Raw genomic sequence first — 24,019 nt, forward strand, 5'->3', positions numbered from 1 at the left:
CTGTTGTGTGTTCATTCCCTAATTATTTAAGTTTGATAAATAACATAAGCTGAAAATGTGGAAAGAACTGAGAACCTGATTCTCTTTTTTCCTTTTGAAAAATTTAAGTGCTTGTGAGATTTCCAGGGTACTACTCCTTCAGTCACTAGCCCAACATGAGGCCTACAAGCTCTGGCATACAGATAAGAAATTGCATGAGTGACTTCAAACCTGTCTACATCACATATGACTGCTAGAGAGAGCTGCCCTGAAAACGTACCTCACCTGCCTGGCTTCTGATTGATGCAAGTCAAATGCTTAAAAAAAAGTAGCTTTTATTTGGCATGTGCCCACAACTCAGTCTCAGGTGTGCTTTTTTTTTTTTTTTTTTTTTTTTTTTTTTTAAGGAGTACTTGGCTCTAACAGCAGCTTCATGACATTTTCTTTTTTGGCAAGTGGTACACATGAACCATGGTTTCGGACTGCACTCTAGCAGCTGAATACAGTATAGACAGGGCAGAGACCTTTGGGTCTCTGTTACATTCTGTGTATACATAGGCCAAGGTTTTCAAAAGTGACAAGTTATTTTAGATATCCAAGTGGAGTCTTAAGAGGAGCCTGATTTTTCAAGAGTCTCAAGTGCTGAACATTTGTCCCTTGGAGTTCAGCTATGCCAAAGGTAATTCAAGTTGGGCATCCCAAATTACAAGTCACTTTTAAATGTCTTAGCATTGCACATTCTCCTTCATCATGTGTGCTTCCCTCATCCTAAGGGGATGAGCAAGTTTGACAACCTAGGCCAAGAGTGTTGTACCAGATGAGTGTCTTGGGGCAGGCCCATGTGTTAGATCAGGCCCACAGACCCACTGCCCCTTCTGCATGTCTGATCCACAACAAGAGGTACCTACCTAGGGTGCCACTGGCCAATGCGAGAGTCATAGGCAGTGCTTATCCCAGACATTGTGGGGGGATAGTCTGGGGCAGAAAAAGGGTCAGAGGTTCCATGGGTCATACGACACCCCTGGCCTACGCCAAAAAACATTACATGGCTCCAGAGTGAGTAAGCTTACCCTTTTTTGGCTGCTAAATCTCAGCTTCAATCTGCTGTTTTATTTATAATACAATGTATAGCAAATCTTTTCACCTTTGGCAAGATCATTTGTCATTCCAGGAAATAATTACATAATTGAATGCATGATATATTACAAGGAAGAAGTCAGGATAATAATGCATAAAAACTATTTGTAAATATATATGACACGTAATTATATAATAATATACTTTGCATAATAGACGCCTAAAACAAACTGCAAAAACTGCAAAAAGTGAACACAAAAACAAAGCAAGGATAGAACAAAGCACTAGAGGTTTATGCTCACCTCCTTTCCTAATATAAAACACCCGCTATCATTTATTGCTGTATTCTCCAGAACACAGCAGAAGAAGAGGTGTTTTTTTTTTTTTGCTTCCTGCATTTAGGGTTTACTTTCTATACCAACATAATGTATTATTAGTTGCAGTTTTCCCTGCAGACATTGAAAGAACCTAGCAAGGTATCTCTCTGCATACAGAGCAAAACAGCAAGGGATAAAGTTTCCACAAAGGGACCACTACTCCTTTTGACCAATAACTTCTTTTGATAGTGCATCCAAGAACAGTTTTACAGAAACAGATCATTCCATTCATACCAATGCCTTTATGACTGAACAAGCCACTTCTAGAATATTTCCCAACAGAAATTATAACAAATTGCAAGTATAAAAAATATTATTTGTAAAATGTAGCAGTTTTGACATTACTGACAGTGTTCCAATCAGCTTATTAGAACTTTTACAGTAAAAATTTAAACAGATGCAATCACCCTTTCCTATTAAAGCAGCTAGTAGTATTTTTGAAAGAAGTTGTATTTCCCCTCTATCTGTCCCTGACTATTTCAAATCAAATGAGATTTGATAAAAACACTTGTCCTCTGTATAATCATATCATTCCATTTTAAAGCAGTATAGTTCCCAATTGAGAGGTCTGTGATACTGCTGCCATTTAAGTCTAGTATGAATGACTAGTACAGCGAGCTCATGTGAGAAGTTCGTGTTACTCACTAAATGAGGAAGTCCATGATACCTGTTCCTTCCATAAGACACAGGAACTAAAAACCATTTGTTCCACAAGAAATATGAATTAAAGGGGCAAACAGAAATATAGCCTTAAACCAAAAAGTATAAATACTGTATGCTGCGTGCTGTAATGTAGAGAGAGAAAGCAGGCGGTCATTTCTGAAAATAGTACCAATTTCTGGAAGAAAAGTAATTAATGATTTGGAAACTGCATATGAAGAGAAAGAAGAACAGAACAGGAGCTGCCAGGAACATCTAAAAATTGGCCAACAGCTGAAGAAACTGAAGTGGTTTAAGACCACATGACCTCTTCCAATCATTACTGTCCATGGGGTTTCAATATGAGGTTGAACATTTTGTTACAGTGACAGAAGTATGGCTTGAGCCAATGAGAAGTAACAAGTAGCAAGTAGTACTGGTGAAGGGCAAAAGGGGAAATGGGATTTGTAAATACAGATAAATTAGTCAGAAATCTACCAGAGTAATGTGCGGGGGAAAGCAGCAGTGGGTTTCTTCAACAGCACTGCACCCACTGTCTGTCTCTTGCCTCACAGGCCTCAGGGACCTATAATCACCTTAAATATAGCTTTCCTTAGCCTCATATCTTGTACAGGCCCCTTCCACCTTGTTGCAACTTTGCCTATCCCTTCTAGATCAGTTTTTAATGTTATCTTCCCATCAAGGTCTGATACCCTCCACTTCAGCTTCCAAAAATCTGCCTCTTTAATCAGTTCTCATGATATGCCCTGCCTGTTTCATTTTTTTGTGCTATTATCTTACTCAAGACATCAGGCCCTGCAACCACACTGAGGATAAAATGCAGAAGAGCTGCAAAGAGCATTCATCTAGACCTTTTTCACAAGCAGAGGTGTAAGGAGTTTAACCAGCGCTCGAGGTTGTGGGGGCGGGTTGGGAATATGCTGACCATTATAGAAAGGGGACAGGAGAAGAGAGGGATTCTTACCTGCCTGGGCCTTCTGCACACTGAAGGCAGCCTTTTTGCATGAGCTCCCTGGGAGCCCACGTAGTACCTGGCTCATAACCCTACTCTCTCCTCCCCTGCAATATATTACTGCAGGGTTGGGCAAAATACAGCCCATGGGCCAGATTCAACCCACCAGACCATTCTATTAGCCCCCAGGGTCCCTAAAAATTTTAGAAAATTAATATTTATCTGTCCCAGCAGCCTGTGAAAGCTGCCAAGAGCAGGGGTAGTGGGACCCAGGGGGAGCCTCAGCAGGACTGAACAGCCCCAGTCCACCCCAAGCCATTTCACTCCCTTCCTGCCTCTGCCTTAATCCAGCACTATGTGGCTGCCGGCTGCATTGCCCAAACGGGGAGCACAGGGCTGAGCCAGTACAGGGGTGTGAGGGGTGTGCGTGCATGCGCAACTGTGTGTGTAGGCAGGGACAGTACATGGGGAAGCAGGCAGGGAGAGAGAGAGAGAGAATGTGTGTGTGTGTGTGTGTGTGTAGGCAGGGGCACTGCAAGTGTGAGTGCGTGTGTGTTCATAGGTTAAGTCCCACATGCACACCCCACAATACCCATGCACCCACACCCCCTTGCACCACCATACATGCAGACACCCACACCCCCTCATATACCCCCCACACCCAGGTGCTCTCACCCCACACACCCACAGCCCCCCACAAACTGATACCCACCCCCCCAATATACAAGAGCAAGACTTCATTTTAAGCTATTTTGTGCAATCGCCTCTATGCACACTACACAAACATGTGTAAACCAGGGCAAAAAGATATCTGAAACCAAATTAATGAATGCTGTAGATGTTTGCTTTTTAGAATATAATTTGGTATTTTTCTGGTTCCAAGATGGCAAAACTTCTTGCTGAAAGGAGTACTTCTGGGGGCAAGGGGAGGGATTTCTGGTGGCAGAGGTCAGGGATTAGGGAGCGGGACTTCTGGTCACAAGATGTCAACCAGGGGACGGGGCACCTGTCAAGAGGTGGGGCTACCAATGCGGCCCTCGACAGCTTGCCAAACCTCAGTAAGCAGCCCTCCACCCGAAGTAATTGCCTGCCCCTGTACTATTGGGAACAGGACTAGATCCATGTCAAGGACTCTTGGAGGTAGAGGGGAGCACCACTCCACTTGCCCTATTTGCTCCCTGCCCTGCCAAATATACTGTTGCACTCTTGGGTGTAGGGCTGCACTGCCTGGCTCCTATGGCTGAGCAGCAAAGACTCTTGCGGAAGGGATTCTGGCACCCTCTCATAGGGCTGTATGTGCTCAGGGCTGTTGCTCCACTTGCTCTACCCCTGCTGCCCCCCCCACCCTTCCCTCCCTCAGCTCACTACTGTCCATAAGTTAAGTTTATTTGTAAAGCTGCACTTGCCTTGTCAGGCAAAAACTGAATCTTTTCCCAAGATGATATAGGAAGATAGGAAAACTCCACAAAACCACAAAGTAAATGCAGAAGAAACTGAAGGATAAACATTGGAATAAGTTAGACAGGAGGATGAAGAGGAAAATGGAAGGGATGGTTTCTGGGGAAGAAACGTAGGAAAATAAAATAAACAAGTGCCTGCAGGCAACCTGCTATCAACTGCATACAGACCTGCTAATTTGTGGCAATGAGAAATGAGAGTGGCAAGACCCTGCCACTTTTTATGTCTGTATGCAGTGAACCAAGATCGCCAATATAACTAATGACAGGATTAGGCTCAAGAGCCAACAAACTTGACCAGGGTCACAATTAAAAAAAATTAAAAAAAAGGCTGGGAGAAAGGGACTTGCTTAAATTCAGCTACATTTAGCAGAAAGGAAAGAAAGACAAATTTAGGAGTTTTCCAGAGGGAGTTTTTGTACCAACAACAGACTGGAAAACAAGCACAGGTTCCTAAGGGGCAGCTTATTTTCCTAGCAGCAATTTATTCTATTAATAAGGCCTCTGTGTGTTCAGTGGTCAAAAGAGAACAGGTGCTCATAGAAATACTGGTTCTTTAGAAAGAGAACAGAGTCAATTGTATTTAGAATGAAAGCTGCAGAGTAGTTATAGATAACTGCAGCAGCTAACACACACAGATGGCTGGGGATTCAGCATTTCTAGCTGAAAAATCCCCACCCTACTCACCTTTACCCACAACAGGATACACAACTAAAATGCCACATCTCATTTACAACACAAACTGAATGTGGCATCACAATTTGTGTCTGGGAGAAAGTAGGCTTCAGATATAAACTGAGAATTCTCCTGCAGTCTGTGCAATTCCATGACAGATGTCATGTTATCCATATTTTGTACCAGAAAATTTCAGTAGAGTTGTCTAACCCAGATAAGAGATGCTATCAGAAAGTTGCTATGGGTAACAGAAAGTATCCTGCTAGCTGTTAATGAACAGGGCTAAACTAAGTCTAGATTTAGAGGCATTCAAATGAAGAATAGCCCAGATTCTGAGTTTACATTTTACCCTATTTATAGTTAAGTACAAGCAAAGGAGGAAGCAATTAGCAGCAAAGGAGGTAACTCAGCCTCTAAGTACAGAAACCAGGAAATAGACTACAAAACCTACCTAATCGCAGCTTGAGAGATTAGGAAGTAAACATGAGTCTGAACTGGAGGCGAGGATTCTTAGAAGCAGTATGAACAAGCTCTCCACCAAACCAGAGACCAATGGACAAAGCATCTTGAGATATATATTTTAAACGTGTGCATCTGTGTTTGAGTAGAAGGATATAGATATGACTGATGTGTCTTGCACATTACAACAATGGCTGAGCTGCCTTGGAATAGACCTAAGTGTTACGGAAGTTGCTAGTGGAAAACCAACATTTCAATATTAAGAATAAAGGCAAGAATTAAAAAAAACATTAATTTCTAATGACTATGCACAGTCCAATAATATTTTGTTTGTGAACGAAATTCCACTAAAATCATCAGGAATTAGTTTGCTCTCTTAAAAACAGTCTATTTTAAGAACTGGTATTTATTTCAATATTAAAATGCTACTCAGTGCCTCATACATAATACCAACCCTTTGGGCCCCTCTGTTAGGCAGCATGTTTTGTACCCCTTCTGTCATCTTCTGCTCAAGTGTATGGGTGAGAATTTGCTAATGAAATCCAGACTAAGCAGGTGCTTCAACAATAAGAGTTGAGAGGTGGAGTCTGCACACAGAAATATGTTAAATAGCAACAAAAAAAATAGGAATAGTAGCTTTCTTTCAGTAAGCGTAAAAGAGAGAAAAAGGGACAAGAGATTAAACAAGGCATCGTAATCTCTGTGCTATTCTGAGCATTGTTATGATGGCCGACGTGGTGGCAGGCCACTAGGTATCAACAAGGTAGTGCAAATGATACTGTAAGCTATGTATGTTTATAAAAAACTCCGTGAATGCTTCTGATAATGTAAAATTCTGACTCAAAATTAATAGTTGCTGCCTTCCTCTGAAAAAACTGTGCAGAGCAACTGAAACTGTAAACGTGAAGATTCATCACAAGAACTCCTCAGTGGTTGAGGCAGACAAGGTTCCTTGGGTGAATTTATATCTTTTATTAGACCAACCCAAATGGTTGGAGAATAGTTATTAAGCAAGCTTTCGGGTTCAAAAACCCTTCGTCAGGCTGAGGAAGCTGCAGCAGTTGCTGCGTGCTCTTCCTGGATGGAATGAAAAGTAAACAAGCCAGGGGCTGGGCTGGGCTGGGCTGGGCTGGGCTGGGGAGTCAGTTGCCAGGCAGATTGTAATGTATCAAAAATCCAATGTCTGTGTTTAGTCCATGATCTCTAGTATCCAGCAGATTGATGAAATGGAGCTCATAGGCTCGTCTCTGGGATGTGTTGTGTAAATTTCCCTTGAGGATCAGGACTGAGAGATTGGAGAGAGAGTGGCCGGCCCTCCTGTGAGAAATGTGCCCCCACCGGTAATTGGGTGTTTCTGTCTTTGATGGATTTCCAGTGTGCGTTCATTCTGGTGCGCAGTTGTTGTTTGGTCAGTGGTTGAGCAAGTATATATGATGCATCTGTGACAGGAACACACAACTGCGCAAGGGAAAATTTGAAGTGGTTCCACTATTAAATTATCCACAAAATTAAATGGAAACCAGAATCAAAAGGAAGGATCTCTCATATGAAAAGGTAAGTGAAAGCAAAGGTCAACAATGCAAAGAGACGGAGAGTAGGTTGTGATGGAAACAACTACTGTTGCAAAGGAACCACCATCCAAAATATGATTACTTTTAATCAACAGTGTTTTTTAAGGAAAGTATGCTTTGTTTAAAATCAGTGTAGATTTTTCTAGAGTTATTTCAGGAAACTGCTACAATAAGAAGCTTTGAGCTTTTCTTTTAGAGACTACAAATGTGGAACCTAGCTGGACTAAAGAACAACCTAGCTAAACCAACCTGCTTAAGTTATGGTAGAATGAAATCCACCAAACAGACTCGTGGATATTTTAATAATATAACATTTATCAAAATGTTGCTTAGTAAGCCAAAAATATGCTATCTGGCAAAAAATTAAAAAGCCAGCCATTTTGAAGAGGCTCTCTACATTTTCCCCCACCCCCGATCAAATAGGTTAGCTAACTGTATAACCATTTTTAATTCTGTTGGCCCTACAGTAAAACGTTTCACTAGATAGGCCAAACGTGACTATCTGTGAATGAGAAACATCACAATCACCATTAACAAAAGCACTTTTTCTAGTGCTCCTTTTTACTTTGTAGAGGTCAGCATTAATACAAGCTTCTAATTTCAAAGAACTGCTGTGAAAATAATCCCTCATACATTTACACATCTACCGTGTACATCCTTTCCTGTGTATCCTGCTGCTCTACAGCTGCATATCTCTGAGATTGTTTTAAGAAGTGCCTGCTTCATTATGTAAGTTTTGTATCATTTGCCAAAGTAACTACTTCAGATCCTCATTAAGTACCCCCTACATTTCCGAAGCTTGAGATCCAATGGTTTCACAAGACCTTCAGTCCTGCTAAAATGTGTTCCAAAATAAAGGGGATTGCAATTTACAACCACTGTTTCTGCTGGCTTAATGACAGCTTCACACGTTATGAGTTCTAATTTAAAACATCTTAGATCTTTTAACAAGTACTACTGATTTCCAACACTGCTACCTTTCTCTTACTCTTTTTCAAGCCTGAAAAAGAAGCAAGCCAGGGATGTATCCCACCAACAGCTTCTTTCCAGAAATAAGGAAATGTGTACGTATGTGATTAAGAAGATGACAGTGGCCAGTTGAGAATTTAAGACATACTCCTTATCAGGAGAGGACTACAGCATTCTCCTAGACACACCCAAGATATAAAACTTTCCTTTGGAAATCTTGTTTGCTGACATAAGATAACTACATGCCCTCTAGCTATTACTAAGGTGCTAAAAGTTACTTACGGTTTCCCCCCAGGGATTCCTGCTAGATTTGGAGGGATTCCTGGTACTCTCATGTGAGGAGGAGGATCAAACCCAACCTGATAATGGAAAATGAATACAACTTAAGCCTGCTGACTGCAAAAACCATAAGTCCCCTTATCTACCCTCCAATTCATTTTCATCCCTTTTTTCTGTTTTGATGCATATGTTGTACAGAGTATTACAGAAATGGAACCATTTCTTAAAACAATGTGTTAAGGGGACATGACATGTCTTTTAGCATTTAGTAAGTGGTCACATTTGTGCATGTAATGGCTAGATCTTAAAAATGAACAATAACAATATGCTTAACACAGTAGGTGCTTCCACAGGATTTCCAAAAATGTTAACTCTTATATTAATTCATCTCCCATAAACTTGTCTTTTAAACAATCCCTACAACAAATCTGAACAAAGGCTCATTCAGTTCTTCCTTTGAAAAAGAAACATATTAATTAAAAGCATATTGCAGGTTGGTTTAAAGGCTGCATGCACCATTTGCAGTTTCCATCCATCCTGCTGAAGAAAACTAACCTATTTTTCCAATTTTTTTTTTAAAAAAGGCTCATTCTAAGCCGATGGCACCAAGTCCTATAAATCCAGAGCTCAATCCTGCAAATACTTCAGCATATAAATATCCTTATAAACAGCATTGTTGAATTCACTGGGACTGCTTATGTACATAAAGCTACCCACATGCTTAAAACATTTGTAGAACTGGGCCTTTACTTAACTTTAGTCTGGTAGGGGTGACTACTGGAGGACCTTATTTGATTATTGCACTCATGCTAGGAAAGAAGGGGTGCAAAAGTCATAAGAGAGAGACCAATCAACTTCAATCTCTTATTTTCATAAAAAAACTAAAAATATAAGCTCAGAAAAGTGGATAAAAATGCCTTCTATGTGCTTTGAGCTTAATTTAGGATGTCTGTAAAGCACACAAATCTGCTTTGGTAGGAGAAAAACAGATGTCCAGACAACCAATGAAGTGCTTTGTAGCTTCCAACACTTTTTATTAAAAAAAAAAAAAAAGGTAGAGCTTGTAATTTCTTAATGAGCCAAAGCATTAATGAAGGCTAACAAAAACTGGAACATACATAAATGCACTGAGATTCTTTGTTTTCAAGGTGCAAGTTTGCTTCTTCAGCCACGTAGCAAAGTGAAACATACAGTGAAATAGTCAAGCCTCTGGCATTGTTATAGCCCAGGAGTTTGACAATGCTAAATGAAGCATGTAGTTTTTCTTCAGTGAACCAAAACCCATCCAATTGAGATTGCAAGCAGTGTGTAGCCTACCATAGGAGATCGTCCATAGGCAACCACGGCGGCTGCAGCTGCAGCAGCACTCATCTGGGGGGACATATTGTGCAGGCTGGCATAAGCTGCCCCTGGACTGGTTAACTCTCCATTCATGCCAGCATGAGGTACCATTCCAAATGGAGCAGGGTATGGTCCTGGTACTGCCAAGGGAGTCCTCAAACCAGCAGCTGCAGTTTAATGAAATAATGTACGTATTTTGAATTTAAGTAACTTTCTTTCTGTCTCTCTGAATGCAGGAAAGAACAGTCATTCCAGACGGCTACTGCTTCTTCCATATCGAGCCTTCCCCCGCTGTCTACACTCCTGTTTATTTTGTCAGATTTTGTACCAGGCTCAACACCACCATCCACCCTGGTTTTGTGTAAAACAGAACTCTTATATGCACAGCTTTCCGATTATTTACACTGCCCATTTCCTCCTGCACACCATTGTTTCCCTATTCAGTTATTCTTTGTTTCTTTCTCCAAATGCATAGCAAGATTGAGACATATAAATAAAACTTATGTCTAAAGAACCTATACCACTCCAGACTGAACAGTAAAGGAAAGCTTCAATCTGAATTTGTCACGACTTACATTTCAACAAATGTTAGCTATCCTAAGCAAAAACAATGGAGTGGGCAGGGGCTTACATTCAGAACAACAACCTGATGCTTCAGGAAAGTTATTTTATAGTTTAGATTATATACAAAGGAGATAAAAGGAAATGTGAACACTCAAGACAGAAAGAAGTTCAAGCTTCTGACAACTATGTCTGAGCATCTGCTTTTTATGAAGCCTCTTCAGTAATATCAAAGATGAAGCAATACATTTATTTAGTATTCATACAGAATTACGTAAGTACAAGACTAGTGCAAGAATCCTAAAGGCAAACAAAAGCCAATGCATTACCAGCTTGGTTAACCAGAGGGTCCATTGTTGGAGGTTTTCCAAGGCCTGGACGAAGTCCTGGAGTAGCACTAGTGCCCGGGGTTGGCACATCACTTCGAGGAGTTGGTGTGCTGGATTTCAGAACAGGCGTGCTGGCTTTTTCATGCTGGTATCATTAAACAAATTAAATGAGTATTATTTTTAATCCCGGCCATATTACACAATTTATCACAACAGCAGCTGGGATGCTGGGCACCCACTACCTAGTCCCTCAGCCATTTTCATAAATCCACGCAATGTTGACAGCATTAACTAGCGAGCAAAAAATGTTGACCTTTCCTACTCCTGCCAATATTAAAAAGCAAAAAATGTGGAAAGTTATTTTTTCTTCTTCCACAAGAGTTAAAAATGTCTGAGCTAATTTTTCTTTGGAACAATATTCAAAGTATCACTAAATTCTTTTGGTCTAAAATCAGCATTTCATTTTACCACTTACAATAATGCATCTGACAGCATAGATCAAAGCACAACATCAAACAAATTTTTGTATAATTCATAATGTCTTAAAAATGGAGTGGTTTAAGAAACAGAGACTAACAGCCAAAGATGTTTTGATCAAAACATTAATGATACTGTAAAAAAAATAAATAAATAAGGGAGGGGGATGGTAAAGTATCCTACTTTAAAATTTTGAACCTGATTCTGTGGAACTTTTAAAGAGCTCTGTATGTGTGTACTTATGTAGCAGAGTTTAAGTGTAAGCTATTTTTAGCTCAAAAGAAATCTCTGTTTAAAGCAAACCCTTTGCACTATGCAGTACATTTGGAAACCATTATATATAAGTGCACAGGAGAGATCAGCATGAAGCAGTTTTTATCAGCAAGGAAGAGGGTTGTATAGCACTATAAAGATCTGAGGGAACAAGAATGTGCTTCAACTTCAAGTGCTTAAAAAAAAAAAAAATCAGATGCCTGCTGCCAGCAAGTATGGCAGTATGCAGGGCAATTAGAATTAGCCCATACTTGTGAGAAATAGATAGATATTTCCTCTGGGCTACAGACTCCTTTTAATACTCACCAAACTCATTTCTTTGGATTTCAAGGAAGTAGAACTTCCTGAGGAGGCTGTAGATGCTGGACTGCTAGAGGCATCTTTTTTCAGCAGGCGGTTTTTATCTATGCCATTTTCACGGGGTGAGTGAGATGGACTTGCCCGTGGTGATGAAGGATCCTAAAATAATAGCAATGAATAAGAGCATAAGGAGAAAAGCCCTCACAAAAGTTCTCTAAGATCCCTCACTAAAAAAGTGGAAGGTTTTAAAAAGCTGACAAGTTTACGTGCATTTTTTCAAAAGCCAATGTATATTTGTTTCTCTGCAATATCATCTGCTGCTTCTTCTGGTTAATGGGGGTATTAATAATAAATAAATTAAAATAAATCCAGTTTGCTTTGCATGTAATCTTTAAATAGTAACATGGAAAGTTCTTGTTCTTTAGTATGTTAAGAGGAGTTAACGTCTAATTAGAGATAAAGCATGATAAGTGTGTATGACAAATAACGGGAGGGGAAAGAGGACAAGAATAGTATTAACAAGATTATTCAGTTTTGGAGTGTCCAAAATCTACATGATTCTGCATAACATAAATCTCATTTTAAAAAATCCTTGTCAGGCCATTACCAACTTTGCTCATTCTTACTCTCAAAAGAAAATGACCTTGAGCTCATGACCTAAAAAACACATTATGTTGCATTTCTTCCTTCTATACACACTATGCACAACAGCTCCTCTGTTTGGAATCGATTTATTTTCAATATATAAAATAATTCCTCAGGTGATGGAATAATCTTCAGGATTATTCCTTTTCCTTGGCCATGGCCTGCTTCCCCCAAGGTGCTTGCCCTGTGTAGAAGACCTGAAACTGCCAAAACTTTAATGGTTATTCCACTCTCTTCACCATTCTCCCTGGTTGTAGAATGGATTCTATGTAGGTGTCAGCTGCAAAAGGTCAGAAGGTCTACTGGTTAATTATGGAGCAGATACTCAGAGACTGTTGCGATCAGAGCCTGCAAATATACAGCCAGAGTCTACCAGTCACCCAAAACCCTGCTTGGATACCTGCTTGCCGCAAGCCAACATGAACATTTCACAGAACTGACCTCATCTGGACACTGTGGCTGTGTCCCCATGAGCAGAAACATGCACTTTGTGGTACTTCAAAGGCTTTTTAAAGAACATACATTACATGTGAAAAAAGTCACTGAGCTGCATATTTACAGCACAGAGCCAAAATCAGATACCAGGAAATCCTGCTATCTAAAAAAAATAGTCCAAAAAGCAGGACAGCGCATGTGGCAGCAGTGTGTGCTGCCCGAGACCAAAGCCTGACGGGCCAGAGCCATGCTCCAGCTGCCAGCCAGGCTCTGCGTGCCTGGATCATGGCCACTGCAGCCTCAGGAGGTCCCCAAGAAAAGCTGCTAGGGCCAGCCCAGTGCTGGCCCCAGCCTCCCCTACCCCACCCAGGGCAATTTGCCATGTGCCATAGCACATTTGCAGGGGTATTCCCCAGGAACAAGTAGTAGCAGCACAACTATGTGCTGCTGCTTTTTGTCCTCAAGAAATGCACGTGTGCACTCATGGGGATGCACCCTGTGGGTTAGCAAAGGCACTGTTCCTCATCCCTACTTGTCTCAAAGTGGATGGGAAGCACAGAAAAGGATTACTGGCATTCCATGCTCTCAAGACTATATTCTGCAGGGCATGAGACAGAAAGGAGGGAGTTCTCTCGGTCCCACCATCTTAGTGTTGCTGCCATGAACTGCTGCCGCCAAGACTCTCCCTCTCAAAGGACACTAGGTCTTCTTAAAAGGTGTTGGAATAAGTGTGGTGGTGTTTGCCACAACCAGTCCATGTTTGCTCACCTTACTTTAAGCTGCATGAATGTAGACTGGGAGTTGCATGTAATAACAACTTGCTGGAGCTGGAAGGGATGCAAAGAACCTGGTGTAATTCTGGGTGGGGGAGGGAGTGTGTGGCAAGACTGGAGGCAGTCACAACTCTGGGGGGGGGGGCGGGGGGGCACTGTCTGGGGTTGGGGGTGGTCAGAAGGCTAAATTGCTCAGTCAGGCCTGCAGGGTGGGGAAGGGGGGATTGAAAGAGCACAGCCCTGGGGCTGAGGCAACTGTCTGGGCTTTTCTAGCCCTGGCATTGCACTCAGGCATTCAACAGATATGGTTAATCAGTTCCTGATCTAAGTTAGTACACCTCCTCAAGTGAACTAACTCAGACTGGGCCTGCCATTTTTTCCCTGATTTAAACCCCATGAATGCCTGCACAGATGGTCATTTAGATGGACCTAACATACGTAACTGCTGTATGTGCTCTTGGTCATTCTCTGTGGTCATTTTGTGTTAAATATGATTTTTCCTTTTTGCTTGGAGACATGTTGATATAAAAAAAAACAGAGCTACTAACCATTCCATTCCTCTACATGCATCACATAACAACTCTGCAAACCACACCACGGCAGTTTTGATAGCAGCTGTGAAATATTAGAATGCAACCTCTGAGGGCAAGGGCAAGCAGGGAAAGTAGCCTCATTTGCTGTCTGGCAGCCAGCCGGCATTACATATTAGAGGTTTTTCAGGTTAATTAGTAAAAGAAAGATAAATCAGAACAATGATATACATTTGGATGGCAGGAAATTAACTTTCTAGAGTGTATTTTTCCTTAATTTTTGGACAAATGTTCAAAATGAAAACTAAGTTACCTCATTGGATACATCCACAACCAGGTTATCATCACTCTTGTCTGCATCGCTGTCCTAGAAAAAAGTAGTTCACTGGGATTAATTTATTTGAAAAACAGAGTGGGGGGGAAGGGGGGAGGAGGTAACCTAGGTGTCTGCTATATTCACACTTGAACTTAAAGCATACTTTTTTTATACAAATTAAAGGCGCACAGCCCTTTGACACCTGTTAGTTATAAAAAGACAAATATATAAAATTTGATAAAAATAGTAGTCTGAGAATTTAGTTTCCAATTATACTTTTATAATTCACACACACTATATTTAACTTAACAGAATCAAGTAACTTAGTAAACTCGTACATGACAATAATATGAGCCATGGTTCTTCTGGCCCTAAAGTTCTCACCCTAATGAGAGTGCCCTCATCACTGCCATTAACGAGCAATATTCTCACAATCAAACATTACAAGAACCCTCTCCCAAAGGCTATCTATATATTAATCTTGCATGACATTTATCACTCAACCTGGTTGAAATCAGAATCTCTTTTACAGGACACCTGCAGGTTGATTAGGCAAGAAAAAAAAAATACTGAATATTTTGAAAAGGTTTTGAAAAATTCTGATGTTTCATTTCAATAGTTCCAATCAAAACACAAGCCTCTGACACTTCCATTTAACAATTGGTAAGTTTCACTGTGATTTGTGGATCTGAATTGAGACACTGCTACTCAGTTCTGTTTCACTCTGGCCCAGGATGGGTGAAACATTCTGAAGTACTTCAAATGCTGCTTCAAAAATGATGGACTTCAGCAGTGCCCAAACATTAAGCCCACCACTAGAGTATTTACAATAGTTCTCTCCAGCCTTGGTGATCATTATTAAATGATATGTAAGAGGATGTTCATGGAAATAGACAATCTTCTTCTGAAAATAACTGGGTTCTCTTCCCAGGCGAATCATGCAACAGGGCTTAGAAGCAGCTCACAAAAGGACCTACTGCTGAAATCCACCGGGAAGTAGATACTTGAAGGTTTTTGAGTTCTAAAGGCAGGTGTGGCTGGCTCTATTATCTACTGAGAGTAATAATGTACCATTAAGCTAAACTATTCATTATTCTAGTTAATATAGCATTATTATAGTACATAAATATAGCTCAACATATAGCATAATTAGCATGGTCTTGGTAGCATATATTCATATGCAACAACTGCGTGAAACCTAGCAACTGCAAAAAATCTAGCTCTTCACAACTATTCCACTTTTCACACAAACTCATTATCTCCAAATAAATTAATCATTTCTTTGACGTATATTTGCTTACATAGTGGCTGGAATCCTTATCATCCACCTTTCTTTTTTTGATGTCATTGGAATACTCAGGCCCATTCCTGCGTTTATCTGTGCTTCGCAGGCTGTCCGGGACCAACAGAGAATTACTCTGTAAAGACAAAAAACAAGGTCAATCAAAAATTCCTTTCAGGATTTCTTTGTGTACTCTTGAAAATACAACTAGATATGATAGAGGCTTTAGAAATGTGATACCTACAGTCTCATTTCATTTAATTCAACTCAAAAATCCTTCAAGGCAAACATTTATTGAGGCATGTGCATTTTAAAAGGGAAACTTGACTTTGCATAGATCAGCCTATCAGAACTTCAGTTAATATGTCAGTCACCATTTATTTTCCTACTTAATTCAACTTATTATTTGAGAGAAAGAGACTTGCTGCTTATTCATTATACAATTACTATAATTATCACACACACATATGCAGGCATTACATAACTGCTAATAAAATCTATAGTTCCATGGCATACTCATTTTTAAAACATCAGAAGCAAGCAAGGCTTGGAGGACCTGCTTATAGTACCTTTATGAATTGAGGCATGTAATAATGCCCTCCACCTCTTAAAACAATAAAAATTAAATGGGTGTTAACTATGGATTAAGGTTACTGAGTAGCTCATTTATTTATTAGCTGTGATAAAAACTCCAACTAGATGCCCTCAACAAATTTACTGCAAACACAAGAATCAAATATTTTTTACTGCCAACATAAAATTCACCACTAGTGTGAAATTAAGACTAAAATGTTGTATAGTCAGACTTGCTCTTAAAAACTAGGGCCAGACACACACAAAAGGTAAGAGCAAAGACTAATCTTTTCCACAAACTACACAGGCTATTTTCATTCAGATATGCTTAGTACAAACTGTTGACCCAAAGAAAAAAAAGCCATTTTAGATATTTGTGGGTCACATGACACAATTTGACATGCCTCCCATTCCCATCTCTTCTCTAGCTAAAGCATTAAAACATGTTACAATGAGTTCTTTTAAGTGCAGGATTAGCATATGCAAGAGGGCAATTTGTTCAGTGATGTGTTAATGCCATGAACAATGCTGAATGAGTTGTGCAGAAAAACTCCTTTCACAAAGGCAGATAAGCCTGGTTCTAAAAGCCATCTCAAAAAATATCACTAGAGGAAAGCGTGGTGCCAACATATGTTTATGCCAAATCAGATACAGTGGTAAATCTATAATGGAAATATTTGTGTGTACTTAAAAGCCATAGATATTTACTCTTAAGAGATCACAAACATAAGCAAATAGTCAGTTTGATGATATGCACTGAATAACACCACATTTTAAAAAAAGAAAGAAAAAAAAAGGGGGGGGGAAAAAAAAAAATCAGAAGACTCCAACATAGCAGCTTTGCAGTGCTCAGACATTACCGTTCAGCCAAAAGGAGAAGGAAAACAAAACAGGGTACATAAGGCAATCTGAATCCTCTTTTGCCTACTTCAGAAGCTGCACTTTAAAGCTAGATCTAAGCTCTTTTATTCATGACTACTCAAGCTAAACAAATGCCAGGGTGCTTACACAAAGCATAGGGGAGGGTCCAGTGAAATTCAGTATAAAGAAGCTCACAGTAATGTCTTTACCACAATGTTTTGTAGCTAAAAGGTGGGCTTGTTGGATCACTGAACTAATTACCTTAATAAATACAGTCTAAATTTAACCCCTCTTCTCCTTCCAAATGCACACACAAAAAAAAGCAGGGAATGTTGTGGAAGCAATAAATACTAAAATCCATTGCAATGAAAACTAGATTTTTCTTTCAAAACAAACCCCCAATGTTTACAGAAGAAGAAAACTTAGAACTACTGTCTGTTCAAGTTTGACTATAAGGTCTAATGTTGCAAAAGCATTCCTTTACTAAATTCAAGACCAGAAAAAAAATGTTCCCTTAGAAAAACTCTAATAGAAATATTTTTTTAAAACCTACAAGTAATTCAATTATTCCAGCATTTAAAAGCTGAAAGAGTAACTTAATATAAACACATGAGAAACTGATTTCATTAAATTTCCATTGCCTAAGAGAAGGGGAAAATAGCTGCATAAAGGAAGAGTAGTAATTTGTATTTTTAAGACCTATCCTGCAAGTTGTTTCACACGGGCAAAGATAACCACCCCTGACAACTGTGTGCAAGTTTTATATTGAAGTACTTAATTACCAGTACTAACTGATGCTTATAAAGTCCTTTTTAAATTTAGAAGCCCTCTAAAACACAGAACTTGCAGCTTGTATGATTATATACATGGATAGGGCACGTGCATAGGTATATTCAAATAACCCTGGCATAATTCTGTGTAATTTACTATCCCAAAAGACAATAAAGATAAACCGATTTATGTATCCAAAGTGCACACGTTGATCTACATAACCCCCAAAAGCATGCACATGCTCAAACACAATTCCTACATGAAACATTTAATTACTAGGTTTGAAAATAATCAGCTACAATTAAGAAACAAGTGCATTGCACAGCTTTTGGGATGCAGCTCCCTGCCCGCCCTTCTCCTGACTCACCCAGAGTCATTAGTAGCACTCAAAATTTTTTTTTCTTTTTATTGAAAACTAAAATTTCTATTAGGAATGAGAATGCAGTTCTTAAAAATACACGTAGACAAGACTCAAGTGCTAACTTCATATACTGAGAACTTCCTTCTCATTTATTCACTCACTCAGTGTCCCTCAGCATTACCACCACTACCACAATCCTCACTTATAAAAGTCCTAATCTCACTTGACAAGTTTAACTTTTATCTTAAATGCCACCATTTTATTTTCTGTAACCCATCTATACATCTCTTTTCCAAGTCAGCTGTTTTCACTGGGTTGTAGTTTTTATCATTTATACCCTGTGAATAAGGTAATTATTTTCCAGGCTCTGCCAAAATTAATGTGACTTTTCAGATCTAAGTGCAGACCTGACAATATTTCCTCCTACTTCATTAACTTCTGGGTAAGGCCTTAATTCTAGAAATTACTTTTATTAAAATGTATATTGGAAGTGAATTAGAGGGGAGGAGGGATTTTCTGTGAGATACATGTTCAGAATGAATGGGTACAGAAGGAGTGGCATATTTAGCCCTCTCCCCCAAAATAAAGTTTCATTGCTCTGAAGGGTCATGCATGATAGGCATGGTGATAAATGGGTAAAAGATGGCATGGGATTGCAGAAAGTGAATTCTTCATAGCAAGTGCCAATCCACATGGGAAACTGATTGGAACACCTACTGAAAAGGTAACTATTCTTATTCCAGAGAAAAGATGCCTTTTAGCAGTTAAAGGTACTCTTACTCCACAACAGTGTCCACCTGTGGTGTTGCTAGCAATGCCAGTCAGTTTCCTCATATGTTCAAACCCTGAAGCCTATCAAATAATCACTAATTCTTCTCACATTCCTGCTTAACAGGAACCACATCCCAAAGTTGAGACCTAGAATAATTTGGGCATTCATTCGCAATTGTCAGTGTTCTGTGCTTCCTAACATACCAGCAGAAAAATAAAAAGAAACTTATTTAAAACATGACAATTTAATCAACAGTTCCAAACAGGACACTGACATTACTGGGCCTTCAGTTCTGAGCAACAACTATATGGAATGGCCTCTACTTCCACTCACTGTGGTAGCACTTTTTGAAATATTCCAGTAATATAAAAGCGACATAAGTGACAGCAAACAAAAACCACAGGTGACAATATTAAACGTCTTTACTTGGGGTTGTCGGCATGCCACATGCCCGCAGAAGTGAGTTATGGGTTTAGGGAATGATTCTAAGAACAGCATACTGAAAAGCTTCTTCTAATATTACAGCTCAAATGCCATCTGTATTTGCCAAAAGATTGGTATCTCAAATAGTCTAATATATTGTAAAAGAGGAGCAGCTTCACAACACCAAAGTGAAGCTTATATTTCTTCAGGTACCTTATTATTTAGCACCACTTTTCTGTGGCTAATTTAATAAATCAAGTTGTTAGCTCCAACTTTCTAAAACTGTCCTATTTTAAAATGACAGGTAGAATTCCTAGTTTCCCCTGTAATATGTTTCATAAATAGCATAAGAATTTTCACTCTGGTTTTTAATCTCCAGTGTTTGGTAATCATTATATGATGTCAAAAAAGTATCTGATTGGTTGGCTATGAAGAAAAAATTGTGAGACACCTGAATTTCAGGAAACTAAACACTGAATTGAGGATAAGCCATGCTTTCATGCTAAGAACCTAATCTGTTAGGGTTTAGGAATGCAGGGTCTACATATGATACATACAGATTGGCATAAATAATTGTTTTTTCCCTGACAAAGGGCACTTGGTGCCCAAAAGCTTGTCCAACACTTGTCCCAACTATACAGCTAGTCCAGTAAAATATACCCTTTCCTGACATGCAGCTCCTAGACTATCATGGTTACAATCCTCCACTCCTATTAAAGCAATTTTGTTACAAACAGGTTTTTGGTTTTTTTTTTCCAGTGGCTCAAGACTATTCATATAGATTCCCACCTTTAATTAACTTTGAAAGTGTGAGTTTGTGTTGGAAGCTTAATGTAGTATTACTTCCTGTCATTGTAACCAGGCCTGCATAAAGGCTGTATTAACAGGCAACCCAGGATCTCAAAGTAACTTTGCTGCCAACATTCACAAACCGAAACTACTGGTAATACATGTAAGAAAAGAGAACCTACTCATGGGTACACAGAGAGAAAGCAGGTTCCCCAGTGTGAATATAATGCACATTATTCAAATGGATTTCCTTAGCTGCCATACTGATTCCCCTTAGGAACTATTTCCAAACCACAAGAAAAGCACGTGAGAGAGATATTCAGACAGGGAGCCCATAACACCTCATTCATCCTCAGGTATAGCATAGCACAGGGAACTTAATTGCTAGCAAACACAACCTTGAAAATTAGCTTCATGTTGAACATGATAACAATTAGGTAACAGAGTTTGCATTATAACTGTGTGCAGTTTAACTACACCTGGTACCAATTAAGACATTCTCTAGAGCTGTATACTTTTTTCTTCCCCACTGCATTTGGTCATCCATAGATGCTACTACACATCTAACCAGCTTCAGTGGCTGACCTCAGCCATTATAGTGATTGAACTCTTTGTCTATACTGTCAGCAGACAAGAAAAAGGCTATGTTCATTTTACTACCATGTTAGAGCTGATCCGTTATACCACACACAAACACTTATCGGCTGCTGTCCATATATACACACACAAAAAACCATTATCCTTCATTAGAAAGAAATGCAGGAACAAATCTAATATTTGCAACAAAACAGACACTGGCACTCACTACTCAGAGAAACATGACTGACATATTGTACTAGTAAAACTAGAACAGCATGAGATGAGTAGGAGGGGATAGCACTTACCAGCTCCTGTGGGTTGTAATTTTTAAAATATCTACCCAATTGAAAAAGGTTATTTGACTCAAGACCTAACAACTTACATAAAACAATAATCCTACCAGTCTTCTGTATCCAGTACCCATATATCTGAGATATTTATTTTGTAAGAAAGCACAAGATTAAAAAATGTTAATTTTGTTTAAAGTCGTGTAAGTTATTTGCCTTTTCCCACATCATCTATAATTTCTCCCAATGCTTCTTTTTTGTTCCCATGTCTTACTCTATTTGAAATTAAACAAATGTCATATTTTGAACAGGCTACATTGCCATTAAAAAGCTGCTATTTACTTAGGTGCAGTAGCAACACAAGTTCTGTAGGGCATCTGCCATACGTTTCAGACACTAGGAAAGGAACCAGAAAAGCTTAGAGAGGAATTTTGAATGGCTTTCCATCTTGGTTTAATAACCAGAAGAGGTTAACAATAGATTAAAACAAGGCTTCTATTAAATTGAATATTTTTCAGCTACAAGCAACACTAAAAATGGAGGTCAGGGATTACCCATAAATATTTATGCTGGACCACCCCTGATTCTGTTCCCCTTTGCTGATTTTTTCCTCTTTGGGGGAAGGTGGAGGGGGGGGGGGGGGAGCAGGAAGAGAGGTTGGTTTTGTTTTGTTTCATTTTAAACTTGTAACCAGCCACCAGCTCATGCTGGGTTTCACAGCAAACTGAATTCAATGCCCTGAAGTATGCATGTGCACATAGCTCTCATTGGAATAAATTGGTGTTTTCCAATGCATAAAGACTGAGGGATTGGGTCCTTAAAGTAAATAAGAGGCTTATATATGTGGTTAAAATAAAGCAAGTTTCTTTTTTTACAAGTTGTATCAGAGATATGTATGCTAAGAAGATGGCATCTGAAGAGCATCATTTCTTTTTATGTAAACATTGTAGACTTCCAAATTATTATTTGTGCAAAATTTCATGTCAAGTAGTTTTATAAAAAGTTGGCTATCACTCAGAAAAGGGAAGAAGACAATAAAGCTCTTTTTTGGCAGGCAGAGATCACAGGGAACTGCTTTATTTACTGTGAAATAGAAGTGACTGCTTTGTAAATAATCATGCATTTTCTACAAACAATCATCACAACAAAAATTAACTGCTTTCTAACCTAAAGGTACTTTTTGAAGGTCCCACCCCTTCTGGTGGGGGAGGGGGTTGTTAGCAGACTCAAAATTCTGGTCTTCACACAGAAGATATACTGCTCTTTTAACATGAATCCCAAATACATAGAAAGGTTTAAACTCTACTGTCTACAGATTACAATTGGTACAATAGAGCACTTGAGACTATTTGCATTTCTATGCTGTCCAAGTAGGATACTAGAACAGTGGGAGGGCAAGTGATAAATGAATACCTGAGATGAGTCTGACAGATGTTGCCATTATGCCCTCAAGAGAAAAATGTGAACATCAAAGCTTTCTTACACTGGAGTCTTCTCAAGCCCTTATTAAACTTCAGTTACAGAACTCGCTTAGCATAACTGACTGAACTAGCTTCATTAGCTGTGGCAAAAGGGTCACAATAGTTAAAATGCCCACATTCCCACTTCAAACCCTATTAAGGTGGCTCTATTCTGGACAGCTGAGATCACATCCCATGAAATGTGGTTTCAGTTATCGTGCAGACTACCACCTGTGTGTAGCATGTGCCTGTATGGCAGTCACCTCAGTAAGCACTGATTGTACCAGGATCATGAAGAATGATAAGGGAATTACTTAATGTACCTTCTCCAGGCTTGCAGGGCATTTATACACATGCTCCAGGAGTGGGGAGGGTTGCTTCAGAGTGGTTCCAAGAGCCACTGTAAATGAAGTGCCCAGAGCATCTCATGTATCGGTGTCCCCACTGAAAAATGGCGGAGGGAAAGCTTTAGTTAAAGCTCATCAAATGAGCTTTAAAACTGCCCCGCTGCCATTTTTCAGCACAGGAATGCTGATAGACAAGATGCTGGCGTCTGCTGGAGCATGGTAATTACCATGCTCCAGACTCGATTAACTGAATCTGTTGCAACGCACTGTAATTACAGTTCATCAGAGCAGCCTCACTGCTCGTGTATAGGTGCCCTCATTGTCCAATGTCTGTTTCAAACCTTATAATTCTTAAACTTGACTACATATTAGGCTGGAGCATATTTTTGCTGGAAGTTCAGCAGCATCAGTAGACATAGTTAATGTGCAAAGCTGCATTGAAAGAATTATTTAGGTCAGTAACACAATAGAGTTACATAGTAATTTGCATGCTAAGAATACAGTACTAGTTTCAGAAACAGCGTAAGATTTGTAGCCATATTGGTGCAAGTTATGTAACTATGACCAGTTGACTATATGCCTTGAAAAAAAATTCATAACAATACTAAAGATTTAACTAACTTTGCTGGAATTCAAACAAATCAAAGATCACTTTTTAACTACACACACAAACCCCTACAATTTTAGCCACAGACAAATTTGAATTTGGAGAAGACCCTTTAGGTTTTGATGTACTTTAGTATGTGACAAAACAGTTTAAGTGCTGCATTCACTCTTAGTTTTATGACAAGTAGCATAGGTGTTTTCAAGTACATCCCTATTCAGCTATAAAGCATATTTAAGCCATTAAACATACTGCAGTCGAACTGAAATGTAAAAGGTGCCACATACACAATAGCATACCAACATGATGTCAGTTCCAGGTGGTATATCCAACTAGCAAAGCTGAAAAGGACATTCCACACTATTTTCTTAACATTTCTGACATCTTTCAGTGCCCTTAAGTCTCAGACTGCTTCCATGATCCTGTATGGTATCTTAGCATGCACTCTTCTGGTTACATCACATCCAGGTCAGAG

At 39.4% G+C, this 24,019-nt stretch overlaps 1 protein-coding gene across 7 annotated transcripts in view; it reads right to left on the reverse strand.

Annotated features, from left to right (window-relative positions):
- Positions 1 to 24,019, reverse strand: part of TLE1 (TLE family member 1, transcriptional corepressor) — a 91,539-nt gene that overhangs the window by 10,765 nt on the left and 56,755 nt on the right. For all 7 annotated transcript variants that reach the window (XM_059724813.1, XM_014608710.3, XM_014608709.3 and 4 more), the window contains 6 exons: positions 15,737 to 15,853; positions 14,433 to 14,486; positions 11,743 to 11,895; positions 10,687 to 10,831; positions 9,773 to 9,963; positions 8,459 to 8,535 (listed from right to left, as the gene is read on the reverse strand). In XM_059724813.1, the coding sequence (XP_059580796.1) occupies positions 8,459 to 8,535; positions 9,773 to 9,963; positions 10,687 to 10,831; positions 11,743 to 11,895; positions 14,433 to 14,486; positions 15,737 to 15,853 (737 nt within the window). The remainder of the gene's footprint in view (positions 1 to 8,458; positions 8,536 to 9,772; positions 9,964 to 10,686; positions 10,832 to 11,742; positions 11,896 to 14,432; positions 14,487 to 15,736; positions 15,854 to 24,019) is intronic.

This window comes from Alligator mississippiensis, chromosome 3, assembly GCF_030867095.1.
Source record: "Alligator mississippiensis isolate rAllMis1 chromosome 3, rAllMis1, whole genome shotgun sequence".
NCBI lineage: Eukaryota > Metazoa > Chordata > Crocodylia > Alligatoridae > Alligator > Alligator mississippiensis.